The sequence below is a fragment of the Echinops telfairi genome, unplaced genomic scaffold (genome assembly GCF_000313985.2).
Source record: "Echinops telfairi isolate 266 unplaced genomic scaffold, ASM31398v2 ScPeMD7_18;HRSCAF=68, whole genome shotgun sequence".
NCBI classification, from domain to species: Eukaryota; Metazoa; Chordata; class Mammalia; order Afrosoricida; family Tenrecidae; genus Echinops; species Echinops telfairi.
The window spans coordinates 48,315,380-48,332,033 of NW_022103915.1; the positions used below are offsets into that span (position 1 = coordinate 48,315,380).

Sequence of the window (16,654 nt, forward strand, 5' to 3'; positions counted from 1 at the left end):
ATAGTGTTTATGTTGTGAGAGAATGCGACAGTTTTCAAGCTAAACATAATTCAGGAACACTTTTCTATTCTTGCCTTTGGTCTGATTCTCTCTGTTCAAATATGAGTGCAAGTGCTTCTCATAGGAGCCAGTCTGGCCAGCCTTAGCTTGCCCATTGCCCTTTCTTGTATTAATCTTTGCTCTCTGGCATCCATTCAAGGAGCACATTCCTATGGAGCTTAACACTGAGAAAGATGGGAAATAAAGCTAAAGAAAAAATGTTACATTTAAAAAAAATCTTGAAATTTTAAAGGTGATTTCTATGTTCTATTTTCAGACTTTCCCTTAAAGCATTTGGCAAACAACAATATCCCGTTCATCAAACAGTGATGAGGGGAAGGTTTGTGCTATCTGCTGCCTTCTTAAAGAAAGAACATAAACCAGGCCCTTCCTGACACATGCTAATACTATGAGTCCTTTGACTGTCGTTCATACAATGGAACCTTCATCGGGCTGTTTTGTTAACATAATACTCTGACATACAAGCACAAATTGGCATTTCACACTTTATTCTCTTCTGTTTTCTAGTGAGAAACTGGATGGAAAAACTGAAAGACAAGGTAAGAACATTTTCTTCCTTCTAATCTATTTTATTTGGCATGGCTCTGTCAAACAAAAGATACTATTTCTATTCTTATAACGTGACCAAATATACAGGGCTACTTCCAGGTGCCCAGCAAGAGAGAAAAACCTTCCCTTTACATTTCTTATTATTAAACACACAAATAATAATAATAATAATAATAGTTGCCCTGGTGTGTCAGGATACAGGGGTGCTCCATAGGGCTTTCCTTGACTGATTTTTGTTGTACGGATGAGCCAAACCTTTCCTCCACAGGACCTCTGCCTGGTTGCATTCTAACCTCCAGTCTTCAGTTAGCAGCTAAGTATGTGGACCGTTTGCACCACGCAGGGCCTGAGTAGGCACCTTCTTCTTTGAAGCACCATTCGTTCTTATAAAGGCAACATCTTGTGTGCTCAACTAAGTAATATCTCCATATCCCAAGATGGGGTTTCCTTTAGAGAGTTTGAGCAGTAGATTTCTTGTGCCAGTGTGAGGGTCTCTTAGGCCCAGTCACCTTATGTGAGGACAAAATACTTTGGGTTTGGGAAGACAGTGATTCTTTTGACTCCAGGGCAAAAGCTGATGGACTTGCTGCAACAACGTCTCTGGGCAGAAAGGGCATCCTTAGATCATAGGAAGTATTAGATGAACGCACTGGAATACCTGAGCTCTGTCCTGAGACGTTATTTTATTTTTATGTAGACTTTTATAGTGTCATGACTTAGTAAGTGTTAATAAGCTGAGCTGTCTGCAATGGCCAATGCTAAAACATATTTTTTCTCTTGTTTTACTTCTGTCACCTACATAATGATTGACAACATTGACTTACTTCCAGGCTCAATCTGTTCATTTTCTCTTGCATTGCCATCCTCTCTAAGCTCGCACTTTGGGTTATCGTGTAATCTAAAACTGGAATTACTCATACAAATACTGATGGAGTGCTGGATTTATTGCTGTACCGTGTGTCAGAGTCCGTTACTGTAGCCTGCTTAGATTTAACTGCGGTTTTAGTTGCATCAAAATCCTTTCATTTGCCAGATAATGAGTTATGTCAACTCACTAGTTTCAGACTATACTTCTGTTGATGGCAGTCCATATCTTTTTGATTACTTAGGGTAGCAGTTCTCAACCTGTGGGTCACGACCCCTTTGGGGGATCAAACGACCCTTTCACAGGGGTCACCCTATTCATAACAGTAGCAAAATTATAGTTATGAAGTAGCAACGAAAATAATTTTATGGTTGGGGGGTCACCATGATGGGAGGAACTGTATTAAAGCGTCGCGGCATTAGGAAGGTTGAGAACCACTGGCTTAGGGTCACCTGTTCTCATATTTGATTGACTCATATTTCTCTTATAACAGCTTTATGTTAAAGAATAAAGGAAAAGAACATATACCATTCTACTTCAAGTAAAATTATGAATTCTCCTCACTTGTTTTTCTGCTTAGTAGAATTTAGCATATATAGTTTTAAAGAATTTTTTTTATTGTGAATCGAGTGGCTTACAGAGTAGATCAGTTTTCTATTCAGTAATCCATACACATTTTGTTTCACTTCATCGATTGCAATTCGCACTGTGTTATATTGAGAATCCCACTTCTTCTCTGGGTTTCCTGTTTCTACCCTGGGTTCTTTTCCCACCCCTCTGCACTTTGTCCCTGAGTAAATGCTGGCCCCTTGCTTTCAGTGACTGGTTATTCTAAGGTGTCGTTGCAAGACTGGTTTGGAGGGGCGTCTGACCTCCTCTGACTACACAAGGGGGAAGGCGAATCCCCATTAGCCCAAAGCCAGTTCCTGTGAGGCAGGAGTCAGATGTACTTCCACCCTCTACCTCTCCCAGCTCTCCCAGTAGCTCTCTCCCGTGGTCCTGTTCCGGGTTCAGTCTTCCGATGCAAGAGCTGCATAGGACTCACAGACCATCCTCACGATTATGGGGTTTATTGGAGAAGCTAACAGATTACCATTTAGGATCAGAAGTGGTCAGGATACAGTGGTTCTTTGCTCAGGACAGCCTCTTCTCAGTAGTGCCTACAGGCACGCCTTTCTCTGGTCCGCAGCCTTTCAGCCCTGTGGCCCCTCAGCCTCTGTTCTGCTCAGGCAATGTTAAAAAGCTCCTTTAATGCTGATAAATACCCAGAGGGCACTTTGCTCTGAAAATTAGCCTCCTGTCTGAATGCACTTAGCAGTACTCATTCCGCGAGTTTGGAAGCCCACAGCTCTCTCTCGTCCTCTCAGTGCCACTGCCTCTGCTGCCACTTCCTTGCAGGCGTCTTGGAGGCCAAGGGTGCTCTCCTCTTGCCATCATCTGTCTTGATGATTCCCCATTCTTCTAAGATGACACATTTTATACCTAACGTGATGGCAAAATTGACCAATACCCTAACCAAAAGTCCCATACATCCTATTTGCATGTTTTTACCCAGTTATTTGGTGGGAGTTAGAAAGACTCAAATGGAAAAGCCATACAAATGACCAGGGTGCCCTAGTTACAGGTCCCCTAATAGACCTGTCTATAGTTTGCCTGAAAATTGAACCACAGGGGCAAGTTCACTTCCAGATCTAAAGGGTGACTAAGGGCCATAGTCTTGGGGGTTCAACTAATCTCTACCAGACTTGTAAGCTTGGTCTTCTTATGATTTGGAGCGTTGTGCCACACTTTTCTCCCACTTTATCCAGGACTGTTTATGTGTTACCTCTCAGTGCAGGTGGTAGTGGTAGCCGGGCACCATCTAGTTCTTCTGGTCTGAGGGTTGTGGAGGCTGATGTTTGTGTGGTTTATTCATGCAAAAGACTGACTCCATATATTTTCCATCTTCTTCGCTGCTCTTCCCACACCACAAGGAGAGATCCATAGTTGGACATTAGATGGTCACTTAGGAACTTTTAAGACCCTAGTTGCAAGGATATAGAACCTTGTCTCCGTGAACTCTGCTGTGCCAATTGACATTGTTGTTGTTTGAGACTGTGGCCCTCAATGCCCAGGCCCAGCAGCTCCCTCCCTAAGGGGCTTGGTTAGATCAAAGATGTTTTTCATAGCTCTGTCCCTGTATGTACCACCACATTCATAAATATATTTGCAGCAATGCTAAATACATACGCATGAATATCTCTGTCAAACCTATATATATTTGTGTGTGTACGCTCCTCCCTCTCCCTGCCATACCTGTTCAGCTTGCGTAGCTACGCGTAGATCACCATTACTGCAGGATCGTGTGTCTGTTGCCTGTAACTTCTGCACTCCTCTCCATGTCTTCCCCCCTCCGTCGTTTTTGTTGTTGACTATCCTCTTATTGTATGTTGTCTTCCCCTTCACCCAAGTCAACACATTTCAAGCCAGAAATTTACCTTCCCTTCTCCTCCCGCCCCTGCTAACCATCGAAGATAGTTCTTCTAATATGGAAAGCTTTTCTTGACTTTTCACAGTACAAGGCCCATGTGGCACATGTCAGTATTTGTCTGTTTGTGGTTGACTATTGCACTCAGCATCACGCCCTCTAGGGTCATTCATGTTATGACATGTTTTTGCAGCTGCATCATGTTTGGTTTTTTTACCTCCAAAACTTGAATTTCCTTTATTATTGTGCCATCTGACTTGTTTTCCTATTGTTCTTTTAATCGTTTTATTAGGGGCTCATACAACTCCTATCACAATTCATACATACATCAAGCGTGTAAAGCACATTTGTGCATTCATTGCCCTCATCATTCTCAACATCATGATTCTTGAATATTGTGCAGCATTCCATTGTGGGTTTCTTCTGTTACTGATTTAGCCTGCGATTTGAAATCGTGCTGGGATCAGCATGGACAGACATTTATCTGTTTGTATTGTAGCTCTTATTTCTCTAGGGCAGTGGTTCTCAACCTTCCACATGCCGTGACCCTTTCATACAGTTCCTCATGGTGTGGTGACCCCCCCAACCATAAAATTATTTTCGTTGCTACTTCATAACTGTCCTTTTGCTATTGTTATGAATCTGGCGACCCCTCTGAAAGGGTCGTTAGGCCCCCTGAAGGGGTTGTGACCCACAGGTCGAGAACCACTGTTCCAGGCATATACTAAGTGGATGGATTGGTGGGTCATGTGGTATTTCCATTTCCAACATTTTGAGGACCACCGCCATCACTTTTCCCAGTGGTCGTCCTATTTTACAGTCCCACTGGCAATAGATAACCAAGTTCCATGGCTACATCCTCTTCTTCAAGTGACCATTGAGCGCCTTGCTTCCATTCAGCCTTCTCTCCAATCTCCGCTGGCCTCCTGACCTTTGCTTTGGGGAAATGCGTTCCTCTTGGTCTGAGTGTTGGCTGCTCTGAGGAATACGTTGTTCAGGGTGTTACTGTGCACTTCGTAGGACTATTGTTTGGCTGAAAGGTGATAGGGGGCAGGGCATCATTAATATTTCCTGGTTAAATGTCCAAGAAGCTGGTGAGTCTACTTCTTGCTACATCTTTTTAATCTCTGAATTTCTCTTCAGAGAATGAAGATCTGTAATCATTTTAGTTGTGAAATGATGACCAGTCCTGTTATGTCACCAGAACATTATATTTCTGCTAGCTTTAGGAAAGCATTCAGACAAAAGAATGACCCAGACTATACGGCACTTCACAACACGGGCTGTCAGTGGGTGGTTGGGATCAGCATTACTTGGGAACTTGTTAGAGATAAGTTGTGAAGCCCACTCCAAACTCGCAGGTTCAGAAACTCTGAGAGAGGGGCCCAGAAGTCTGTGTTTAACCAGATCTTCAGGTGATTCCGATGAATACTCAATTTAGAAACACGGCTCATTTCACAGAAATCCTAAGAAATCCACAGCAATTCATTCTGCCGACTTTAGGCATTACAGTAGATGACAAGTTTTTCCTAGAACTTTCTTGAAAATAGAAGTTCTGAACAAATACATTTTTCTAGGTAGGAAGGACACCTCACATACTTAAAGCAATCAAACATTACAAAACCTAAAGAAAAAATAAGTATGTCTAACAATATTTTGACTTTTCTCTATTTTAAGATGTTTGAAGCCCGGGTGGCATAGTGACTGCGTGTTGGGCTGCTAATTGCAAGGTTCGCAGCTCCAAGTCAACAGCCACTTTTTGGCAGAAAGACAGGGCTTTCTACTTGTGTGAAGAATGACAGTGTCGGAAACCTAGAGGGGCCGTTCTACCCTTCCCAATGGTTTGCTGTGTCAGCATTGACTTGTTTGCAGTGCGTTTTTTAATTTTGGTCATGTTTATAGAAAGATTTCAGAATAAAAATAATAGGACGAATGTATCTTTTACCAGATGAGCGTGTTAACATTTTAGATGACGTGCTTTTTTTTTGCATGTTTGTGCTTGCTCCTCTCAGTTTTTTTCTGACTGATTTGAGAATAAGTTGCATACATTGTGATTCTCTGTCACTAAATAGCTCCGTGTCTTTCTTAAGAATCAAAAACCAAAAAAAAAAAGAATCAAAAACCATCACCACCGCCACAAAAACCTCACTGGTATAGAGTCGATCCTACCCTCTGGGGTGGAGTAGAGCTGCCCTGAGGGTTTCTGAGAGTGTAGCACTTTGTGGGAGTAGAAAGCACCCTCTTTCTCCTGAGGAGTGGCTGGTGGTTTCACACTGCTGACCTTGTAGTAGCAGCCCAACGTGCGATCACTGTGCCATGAGGTTATTTGAAGAACAGGGAGATTCTGTTACCAAGCCGTAGCACAGTGACGAGCACTCATGGAGCACTGGTGGTGTTGTGGTTACAAGTTGGGCTGCAAACTGCATGGTCGGGCCGTTCAAAACCACCAGCAGCTCCATGGGAGATAGACTGGGCTTTCTACTCCCGTAAACAGTTATAGTCTCAGAAATCCACAGGAGGTCGCTATGAGTCAGCATTGACTCATTGGCATTGAGTGAGCTAAGCATTAATACAGAATTATTATTTCATCTAGCATCCATATTAGTATTGGTATGCTATAATCTAGTTCCGTTTTTTCCCATAGACCCAGTATATATATTTTTCCTTTTTTAAAACCACTTTACTTGGAGTTAATACAGACATATCATTTCATCATTCAATCACACCAAGCAGTATTATACAATGGCTACTATAATTGATTTCAAGACATTGTTTTCTTTCCTGAACTCCTTGACATCAGCTCCCTTTTACCCATCTCCCCCCACCCTCCCACTGTATCCCCCAGAAACCCTTATTCTACTTGCTGTCCCTGTAGGTTTATCAATTCTGAGTTTCATATACTGAAAATCAGAAAAACATATAATAAAAATTCAAGAGGTTGGCTCCCAATGACCTAGTATATTCTTAATAAAAGCATTTCCCCCTCCAGTTCAGGATCTATCTAGTCTAGGGCCATGTAACACTAAGAAAATTAGCTGACATGTCTATTTAGTTTCTTTAAATGAGAAACTTTTTCTAGTAGCCTTCTTTTGTCTTTTTATGACAGTAAAAGTTTTAAACAATGAAAAAAAATGTAGTGGAATGTTCCTTGTGCTAGGTTTTTTGGAAATTTCCTCTTGATGAAACCGAAGTTCTGCTTTTCTGGTCAAATTCTTCTCAGACTATCACACCTGGACTCCCCTGCACATCTCATACTGATGAACCAGAGAAAGTGACGATGGAGACTCAATAACTTACAGAATATGTGCATGCTGTCTTGCTTTTATTTCTCTATAAACAATTCTACATGAAGAGGTTATTTTCTTTGTCAGGTTTGAAAAAGAGGAACAGTTCAATTAAATCTGAGGAGGATAAGGTTGCTTTGTTCCCAGCATGTAATTTATGTGTCATTTCAAAGCACAGGCAAATGCCCCCCCCCCAGACAAAGTCAAGAGGAGAGAAAAATGATAACTGAAATTTAATGAAATGTCCATGATTTAACACCCAAGAAGTCTAAATGTGCAAATAAGAAATATGGGAAGAGCGGTGTATTTTGGAATACAAGGGGGCTTAGAAAATCCATGGAAAACTGAATGAAAAGATAATGGAATTTTTTCATGAATTTTCTTCAGGCTCAGTGAATTATTTAATGTTCTGGTAAAAGGTGGGGGAATATACTGATGGGATTTACCTGTGAATAATTGGGAACAGGATTCCCTGGAGTGCCATCCTGCCATATACATATATTGAGCCCTCTGAGAAGCAGGAAGAGGGATCTCACTACCTGCAAGAGCCAGGAATGGAGCATGCCCTCTGGACTTTAGGGTCCTGTGCAGTGAATTTCCTGGATCCAGAGACAGCTATACAATCGGAGGCGCAGCAGCGGAACCAGGAGTGGTGAATTTTGCCAACATGTAACAGAGTGGTGAACTTCCCAACCCACAGAACAAGTAAAGATTTTGGTACAGGAGACTTGTGGAGTGGAGTACCTCTGGGCACTTAATTGGGAAAGCTGGGCTTGCTGACCCCTGGAAGGGAACTGAGTGCAGTTGGGCTTAGGCTAACTGGAGTGGGGTGCCTTTGGGCATTTAATTCAGGGAGCTGGGTTTGCTGACTCATGGAGTTTGATCTGAAAGTCTTCCGGATGAGGTTTATGGTGGAGTAGTATGCCCCTTTGGGCATTATTTAGCAGACCCGAAACTTTGTAGTATGTCCTAGTAAACCGCTACCCTGAGCATTTCTGGTTGGCATTTCAACTTGTTAACTTCCATAATAAACTCTTAAATCATGAATTTTATCTTTGAGTTTTGTGTATCCATTGCAATGAGTACTAGAACCCAGGGAGATAAGTACCCAAAGTCACTGCTGTGGAGTCTATGCCGATACATGGTAACCCTCTAGGACAGGGAACACTGTCCGGGGGCATTTCTAAGACCGGTGGTTTCGAACTGCTAACCTTGTAGTTAAGCAGCCCAACATTAATTAAGATACCACCATTCCCTCATATAAATGTTATGGTGTGGGGTTAAGTTCCAGCAGGAAGCTCACACAGGAGTTGATAAGTTGATCTTCTAGAAGCTTGAATATCATCCTTAGGGCGTACAAATCTGTAAAGCCTAAATCCAATGGGCTCAAAGTGTGTTACATGTCAACGTGGACATACACGCCTCCATGCACTGGGAATGGTGATTTTTTTTTTTTTTTGCCGGGGGGTGGGGGTGGGGTGGGGTGGGGTGGAGATTCACAGTTCTGGTCAGACCACTACAACGTTCTTTCCAGCATCTTTCCACGTGGAAAATTACAGAGATTTTATGAGCTTGAGTGGATCTGGAAGAGCTTTAGAAAAGGTTCGGGCCTCTGCAGGGCATTTTAATTTTTTTTTCATTTTAATTTGTTGAAAGATGACTGGGCTTTGCTTCTTGGGGAAAACCACTTAGTATGCTGCTGAACACTGCTGTGGTTCTCAAATTAATGGAAAATGCCCACAGTCTACCCTAACGAGACCGTGGGAGGCAGAACCGGGGTGAACTTTTGGTAAGGTCTAGTCCTGGGGTCTTTGGCTTGCTTCTCTGAATGTTGGCAAAGCGTCACAGACTGCATAGTGCAATACTTTTCAGAAAACTTTATTCTCTGTCTCTGATTTTGCTCCTTCTGAAATACTAGAAATAGTCTGGGCTACATAAAAAATTTCAGTCACTCAAATAACATCATGCTCTGTCACTACTTCTCCTAAATAATTCCTGTCTAAGGAGCCCTGGTAGTGTAGTGGACTATGCATTGGCCTGCTAACCAAAAGGTCAGCAGTTTGAACCCACTAGCTGCTCTGTGGAAGGAAGATGAGACTTTCTACAAGTTACAGTTTTGGAAACTCACGGGGCAGTTCTATTCTGCCCTATAGGGTCCTGATGAGTCAGAATCAACTTGGTGGATTTTTTTTTTTTTTTTTTTTAGTTTAAAAGAACCCTGGTGGCACTGTGGGTTAAGTGCTGGGCTGCTCACCACAAGGCAGGTGGTTTAAAACCATCAGCGGCTCCCAGGAGAAAGAAGAGGCTGTCTCTTCCAGTAAAGATTTATAGTCTCAGAAACTATGTAGTGCCTACTGATACATTCTCACTAACTGTGGTCGTTACATACTTTTATGTCAACTTGAAGATATATAAAAGTTGTAGGGGTGGTATCCAACCTGTCGATCAGGTCACAGTCTCATGGTGCCTCATTGTGGGCATGGCCTCTTAAGGAGGGCCAGGGGGGGCTTCCATTTCTCTGCCTTTCCCTTTCTGTTTTTGGGCACTCTGAGAGCTGCCATGGCCCTGAGATATTTTCACTGACCCTGGATCTACTTGACTTTTCACCCAGCAGCTGTGATCCTCCTGTATTCTGCATCATTGCATGTGGCTGCATGAGTCTTTAAGAGGGACTTAGGGACTTGAGTTGGACCGGGCTGGGATGTTTTCTTGATTATAATTACTCCTTGATAGAAAGCTCTTTCTGACACATGTGAGTGTCACTGGATTTGTTTCTCTAGTCAACCTGACCAAACACACTGGCCAAGGACCGGGGTGCAGTCTTAGCATGATGGCCTTGTCCCAAGTTCAAGAGTAGATCCTTACCCAAGTCCAAGGATGGGTGGTGACTCATAACTGCCTGTAGCATCCAGGTATCTAGAGTGATGCTTTAGGAACCGTGGGGACACCATGCATTTGAAACCTCCCGTCTCTCTTGGAGGTGACAATCTTTGTGCCTTCTTTCCACTTTTCTTCCTTGAGGCTGGCACACTGGAAATTCTCTCCCAGCCCCAGCTTTGTTCTTGCCCCCTGGGGAGATCTGCCCCTTTTCACGTCCCTTAATTCATCCACGCATGTGCATGCGCTTCTCCTTGGCCTTGCTTTCCTGCCTGGTCTTCAGAGTCCCCGCTCCTTTCTTTCCCGGTCTTTTCTTCCCTGCTGTTTCTAGGTGCGTCCACCTATTGCTGGTTTACAAGCACATTCTGCTCTCCTTTCTCAAGTGCAGCTGATTCAGAAGGAGAGAGAAGACCCCCCACGGGGGCCTGGTGCTCTGGGGCTGTTATCATCCAAGGGCAGCAAGTGGGAGGCTTTCAGAAGCAGAAAGTCGATTTCTGAGCATCCAAAGCAGGGTCCTGATCATGTCCACTCCTTTCGTGGCTGTAGTTCCTGGTCTTGTTGATGGTCTTCCCATCTGTTGGTGACCATGCTAACTTTCTTTTACAACTCAGATGTGAGTGCACTGGGATGACCTTGTTCATATAAGAAGAAAAACTCCATTTCCCAATAGGATTACAGCCACAGAAACAGGGTTGGGATGTCAACATATATTCTTTAGAGGTGGGGGTGGGGAACAATTGTATCAATAATTCATGCCACGGCCCTGTTGCCCTCAAAGAAACACAGGATTCCAGAGGACACATGAACTCCTCGACCACTCAGACTGACCTTTTTCCTAATGATAACATCTTAATAGTTCTAGCCTTTGGAAGCTTATACCACCCATATGAAATATATAGCTGTCATCCCAAACTGCTGTTGGCCAATGTGAACATGCAAGGGGGGTTGGGAAGTGCCACTAGGTCTGGCTGATTTACTCCAAGTTTGAAATATCAAATAATAACCCCACCTCTTTGTGATGTCTTCTCCCTTGTATGGTCTTAATTATTTTACTTCTCTGGGTTCTAATATTAATTGTAATGGTTACAAAGAACTCACAAAATTCATGCTTAATGGGTTTAGTAAGGAAGTCAACAAATTATAATGCCAGTGAGAAATGCTCAGGGTTGATTTGTTGATCAGAACATGTTACCAAGTTTTTTCAGTTTGCTAATCAATGTCCAAAGGGGCATACCACTCAATCCAATGGCATTCAGTTCAATTTCCCTGGGTCAGCAAACCCAACTCCTTGAATTCAGTGCCAGAGTCACCTCATTCCACTCAGCCTCAGCCCAAGGGTAGCCAATGCCACTTCGGTAATACAGCCAATCCAACTTCCCCAATTAAGTGCCCAGAGGCACCCTACTCTGCAAGCCAGCCTACTGCATGAAAGCACTCAGCTTTCCTTGCTCCATAGGTTGGGAAATCCATCACTTTGTTCCAAGCTCTGGGTTCTGATTCTGTTGCTGCTCCTCTGATGGTAGAGCTGTTTTCTGGATCCAGGAGATTCACTGTGCAGAGCATTCGCTCCATTCTGCCTCTGGCTGGTAATGGGATCCCTCTTCCTGCTTCTCAAAGGGCTCATTTTACACACAGCAAGATGGTACTCCAGGAAATCCTGTTGCCAGTTACTCACTGGTGAATCCTGTCAGCATCTTACCCCACTTTCTTACCAGACCCATGTAGGGAAAGGTCATTCGGTGAGAGTTAAGACTTTGGTGAGAAGAACCACCTTAAATAATTCACTGCCCCTGAATCCCTGAAACAGAATGCTATGTTTTATTGTATGTCAAAGCAAAACAGGAGGATTCAAAGCATCTACAAACCTGCTGCACTCCAGCAGGAGTGAGAATCCCAGGGTGCTGTTCCGGTCAGTACTGTTTCCTTTCCATGCAGGCTAGCTATATGTCTGGGATGCTGGTGCCTGTAGGCGTTGGGATAGCTGGAGCCTTGTTCATCTTGGGAGCGCTTTACAGCATCAAGGTTATGAATCGCCGAAGGAGAAATGGCTTCAAACGGCATAAGAGGAAGGTATGGAACTGACAGCAGTGTCAGGTTATTTGCTTATCTAATTTGCTTAATAAAGCCCCTGGGACCTAATGGTGCGTGAATACGATCAACGTGCCCGGTGATTGGGATTAACCATTCCAGCTGCTCCCTCACCTTCATTTATGAGGGGGTCTTCTCAAGGGGGCCCTTTGCTCTGTGTCAGGGCTTAATCAGGTTTTTCTGTTTTCTTTCTTTAGCAGCGAGAATTCAACAGCATGCAAGACCGAGTAATGCTCCTAGCTGACAGCTCTGAAGATGAATTTTGAATTGGACTAAAGTTTTGCTGGGATAGTCGATGACGCTATGATTTTATTTTCCATCTCGGGACAGAAAAAGAATAAGGACTGGCTGCCACGTCCCTGCACATCTCCGTTCCTTGTCTGCTGGGTATTTTCTTATTGAGCAGAAGGGGCATGCTGTGTACTCAATGCAACAGGCAGCGTTTGGTTTTCTAGTGACATGAACTTTCCACACCCGTGAGCAATGACTCCTGGGGATGCAGCATACCTGTTGTTCAGTAGGAGTTGTTAGACTAAGTAAATAGTTTGTATTTTTCCACAGTGTCTTCTTCCTTGGTTGGGCTTCCCTGCTGTAATCAGAGCCACAGTTAGCCAACAAGGTACGCTTGAATTGGCAATAGAAACCTGAACATAGACAACACCTTCTGAGGGCCACATGCCAGTCCCTGGAGCCATGGGCCAAGCGTCAGGAAATGGATTGCATTTGCATCAAAACTGGCAGCAAATTTGGAATGAAAACTTTGGGGGGGGGGGGGCGCGGGCAGGTCAAGAAGCTGTCTCAGCACATTAAGATTATACTTAGATTTAGATGTAGCTTGCATTATGTACTTCAAGCTCCCAGTTTTATAATTTGCTTTTTGTTTTAGCTTCATTCCTGGCAAGAGACAAAGAAAACCGCACCGGAAATGATAATGCATTAAATTGACTCGATCTTAATGTATATTTATTTGCTTTCGGAAATCGTATGCTTGAGTCCTACAGATCCACCAACAGCCTTGGATAGTTGTCAGTGAGACATTCTTCGGTCCCATTTGACTCTGTCAAGAAGGAATGCCCCAAAATATATTTTTAAAATAATTGAGATGAAATGAGGGTAGGGAAAGACCCAGAGGAGTCTCTGCACCTGGGGACCTGTGTTTGCGTGGCTCCAATCTGAATCACTAAGATTGTTGCCTTCCCACACTTGTGGTTCTTGGCCATGAGTGGGCTGTTCTTGATCCTTATTTGGCGTTTACTTAAACAAGAGACGCTGTGTGGTGGAAGCAGGCTCAGTCCCCAGAACCATAGTGATCCCGGAGTGCATGGGAAACCAGCGCCTGTCAGAGACTGCACGCTGTGGATGCTCGATCACTTCTCCTTTCCCTTGGAACATAATTTCCTGCACTTGAGACTTGAGTAAGTTGAGTTTGGGGGTAGAGATTTTGGATCATTCTCTTGGAAGAATTTATATTACTCTCAATGTAGTCTCATTTATCAGAGTCCTTCTAGAGGAATCCTATATTCAAGACAAGTTGCCTGTTTTTCCTCATTGCTCTCCTGTCAGGTAGGGTATGTTTCTTTCTAGCCAGATGCCCATATGATAGAAGACAGAATTGACATGGAGAAGTGAAACTGTTGATTCTCCAAGGTTACACACAGGAAGAACCAGGGACACAACCCACTGGAACTGCAAGCCCTGGGCCCCTCTCTCTTCCTCAGTGCCCTTTACACGAGCTGCAAGGAAGCAGTGCAATTTCCAAGGCTTTCTTTCAAAACAAGCATATCAGGGAATAGCTGGTTAATCAAGATAATTTTGTTATTGGTTGAGTGATTTCACTCAACACAATTTCTTTCCTTGCTCACTGCACCTATGACAATCATAGCAATTTTAAGCATTCCCTCAAGAGAACCAAAAGGAGGCCGGGTGGTGCAGAGGGTTAAGTACTGGGCTGCCAACCAAATAGTTGGCGGTCTGAACCTCTCAACTGCTCCATGGAAGGAAGATGAGGCTACCTGCTTCCTTAACAGCCTCGGAAACCCTATGGTCGATAGAATTGACTCAGGCTGTGGGTTCTGTTTGGTTTGGGGGCTCAGGAAACCAGTAGAGAAACCTTTCTAGAATCCATTTCATAAAATGCCTGGCTCAATAGAATGTTTTTTTTTTTTAATCAAATATGACTCTTGCCAAGATATGTACATAAACAAGCAAAATTGGTCAAGAGAGCTGTACAAATAGACGTTAGCAATTAGCAAATAAGCTCAAGGTTAGGTTATAAAAACGGAATTCAGAATCCTGCCAGGCCTAAGTAATTTGTGTTTTCACCAGCAGAGACCACCTGACATTGGCTATGGTATGCTTTCCTTTCTAAGAGCAGCTGGTTGCTGTAAGTTTTCCTTTGGTGAGCAGTAAGTGAATGCGAGGTGGCCCTGTCGTTTGCTGTATTCTTGACAAATTCAGCAAGAATCCACAACAGGCCACCTTGTTCAGCTGCATATAGACCATACTAATGGCACTGATAGCTGGGACCATTATTTTATACTTTATCTTTGTTGATAAGCACACAACAGGCCATACACCAATTCACCAATTTCCATGCAGACAATTTAGTGTGACCCCGATTTACATTCTTTTGGGAGAAGGATGAGGCTTTCCATTCTGATAAAGAGTGACAGTCTCAGAAACCAACAGGGACAGTTCTGCCCTGGTCTGTAGGGTCCCGAGGAGTCGATATCCACTCACTGGCTTGGGAGGTTTTGGAAATTACATTCTTCACGTTGTGACGCCATTTTTCTTTTCAGAATTGTTCTTCCTCGAGTCCTATCAACTCATTGACCCTTGAGTTTCTTACTTACTTGTTCAAGCTGCTCTTGTTGATTTGTTCCCTTATCAATAACTCTTAAAAGAGGATGCGTATCGTCTTATTGCTGCACATTGCAAATAAGTCAACTCTATTCTAGCTGTTGTCAAGGCGACTTGGGCTTCTGGCAACTCCGTGTAAACAGAACACAATGCTGCCTGGACCGGGGCCATCTTGATGGTTGGGGTACATATATGTGAGCTCACTTTTGTGGTCCCTGTGTGTTTAGAGTGTTTTTCCACCTATGAGGCTCATCTTCCAGCCCTAAAGCAGACAGCATTTTATTGTGTTCCTTGGGGTTTTCATTGATGAATTTTCAGAAGTAGATCACCAGCTTGCTCTTTCTAGTCTTTCTTTGTCTGGAGGCTCTGCTGAAACTGGTCCCCTCTGGGCAACCCTGCTGGTAGCTGAAATATGATGGCATGCTCTTTGGCATCCCAGCCACACATAAACCTGCACAGTATGACAAACTAGCAGATAACAGATGCGTGGTGGTTATTCTAAGTTTAAAACATTGAACAGTGAATCAGAAACATGTAAAGACTGCTAGAACCTTCCCTCTTACATCAGAAGGTCTGTGTCATTCTTGGAAGAAGAGAGAGTATTTCCCAAACTTTGGGTGGGGGACCTTTGGTTAAATATTCGGATTCTGCTGAATCAGAATCTTCCGTGGGAGGAGCTGAGGATTCTCATTCTGTGGCAAGTTGGAGAACCCAGCTCTCACTGCCATCAAGTGGTTTCCGATTTACACGACCCTATTGGACAGGGCAGAACTGCCCCGCCTCTTTCTCCTGAGGAGTGGTTGGTGCTTATGAACTGCTGACCTTAGGGTTAGCAGCCAGCTCGTAACCACTACACGACCAGGGCTCTTTTGAGGACATAGAGTAGTAGAGCCCTATCAGAAAATAGTTTTTCTTAGAGAGACAAAGAAGAGCAGTCTTGTGGACTCCTATTGGATGATGTAATCGATCACACTTGGCCATAGTGAAGAGAGAAAAGTGAGGGGAGAGAGATAAGGGGTGAAGCTACTATAAAGAGTGGAGTGCTGGGGTACAGAGAACCCCCCCCCCCCAGGCTCTCTCCCCAATCAGAAGGCAATACTTTTCTCTTAAACTTCTTCAGAAACTTCCTCTCCCATAATCTTTTTGTAGCTCCTGGCTTAATTTAAGTGCAATATTTGGAGTTAATTAGTATCCCAGAGTAACAGACTTCCTTAGCCATGCCTTAGCCTTGCCTCCAGCTCTTAAACTGCCTCAAATAGTTTCCCAGAAACACTTGCTTACAAACACCTGGTTTTCTTTCCTTTTTTTTTTTTTAGATCCAAAATTTTTTTATTGTTCATGTATGCAAGCAAATAACAAACATTCACTAAATGCTGCTTTAAACTTTGAAAATACAAGTTGACAGTATAACTGTTAATCAAAATTATATCAAACTTTGATATTTTCTTGAAAAGAACAAACCTATAAGTGAAATTTGAGTTACTTTTTTTTTTTGCTTTTCAACATTTAAAACAAAAATCATTTTATTAGGGGCTCATACAACTCTTATCACAATCCATACACACATCAATTGTGTAAAGCACATTTGTACATTCATTGCCCTCA

The 16,654-nt window shown here is 43.3% G+C and overlaps 1 protein-coding gene across 1 annotated transcript in view; it reads left to right on the forward strand.

The window, feature by feature from the left end:
* The window catches only part of ARMH4 (armadillo like helical domain containing 4), a 146,112-nt gene extending 132,966 nt beyond the window's left edge, over nt 1–13,146 (forward strand). Inside the window, exons 5-7 of the mRNA XM_004698612.4 lie at nt 568–599; nt 12,038–12,172; nt 12,388–13,146. Coding sequence (XP_004698669.2) covers nt 568–599; nt 12,038–12,172; nt 12,388–12,456 — 236 coding nt within the window. The 3' untranslated portion in view covers nt 12,457–13,146. The remainder of the gene's footprint in view (nt 1–567; nt 600–12,037; nt 12,173–12,387) is intronic.
* The last annotated feature ends 3,508 nt before the right edge of the window (nt 13,147–16,654 follow it).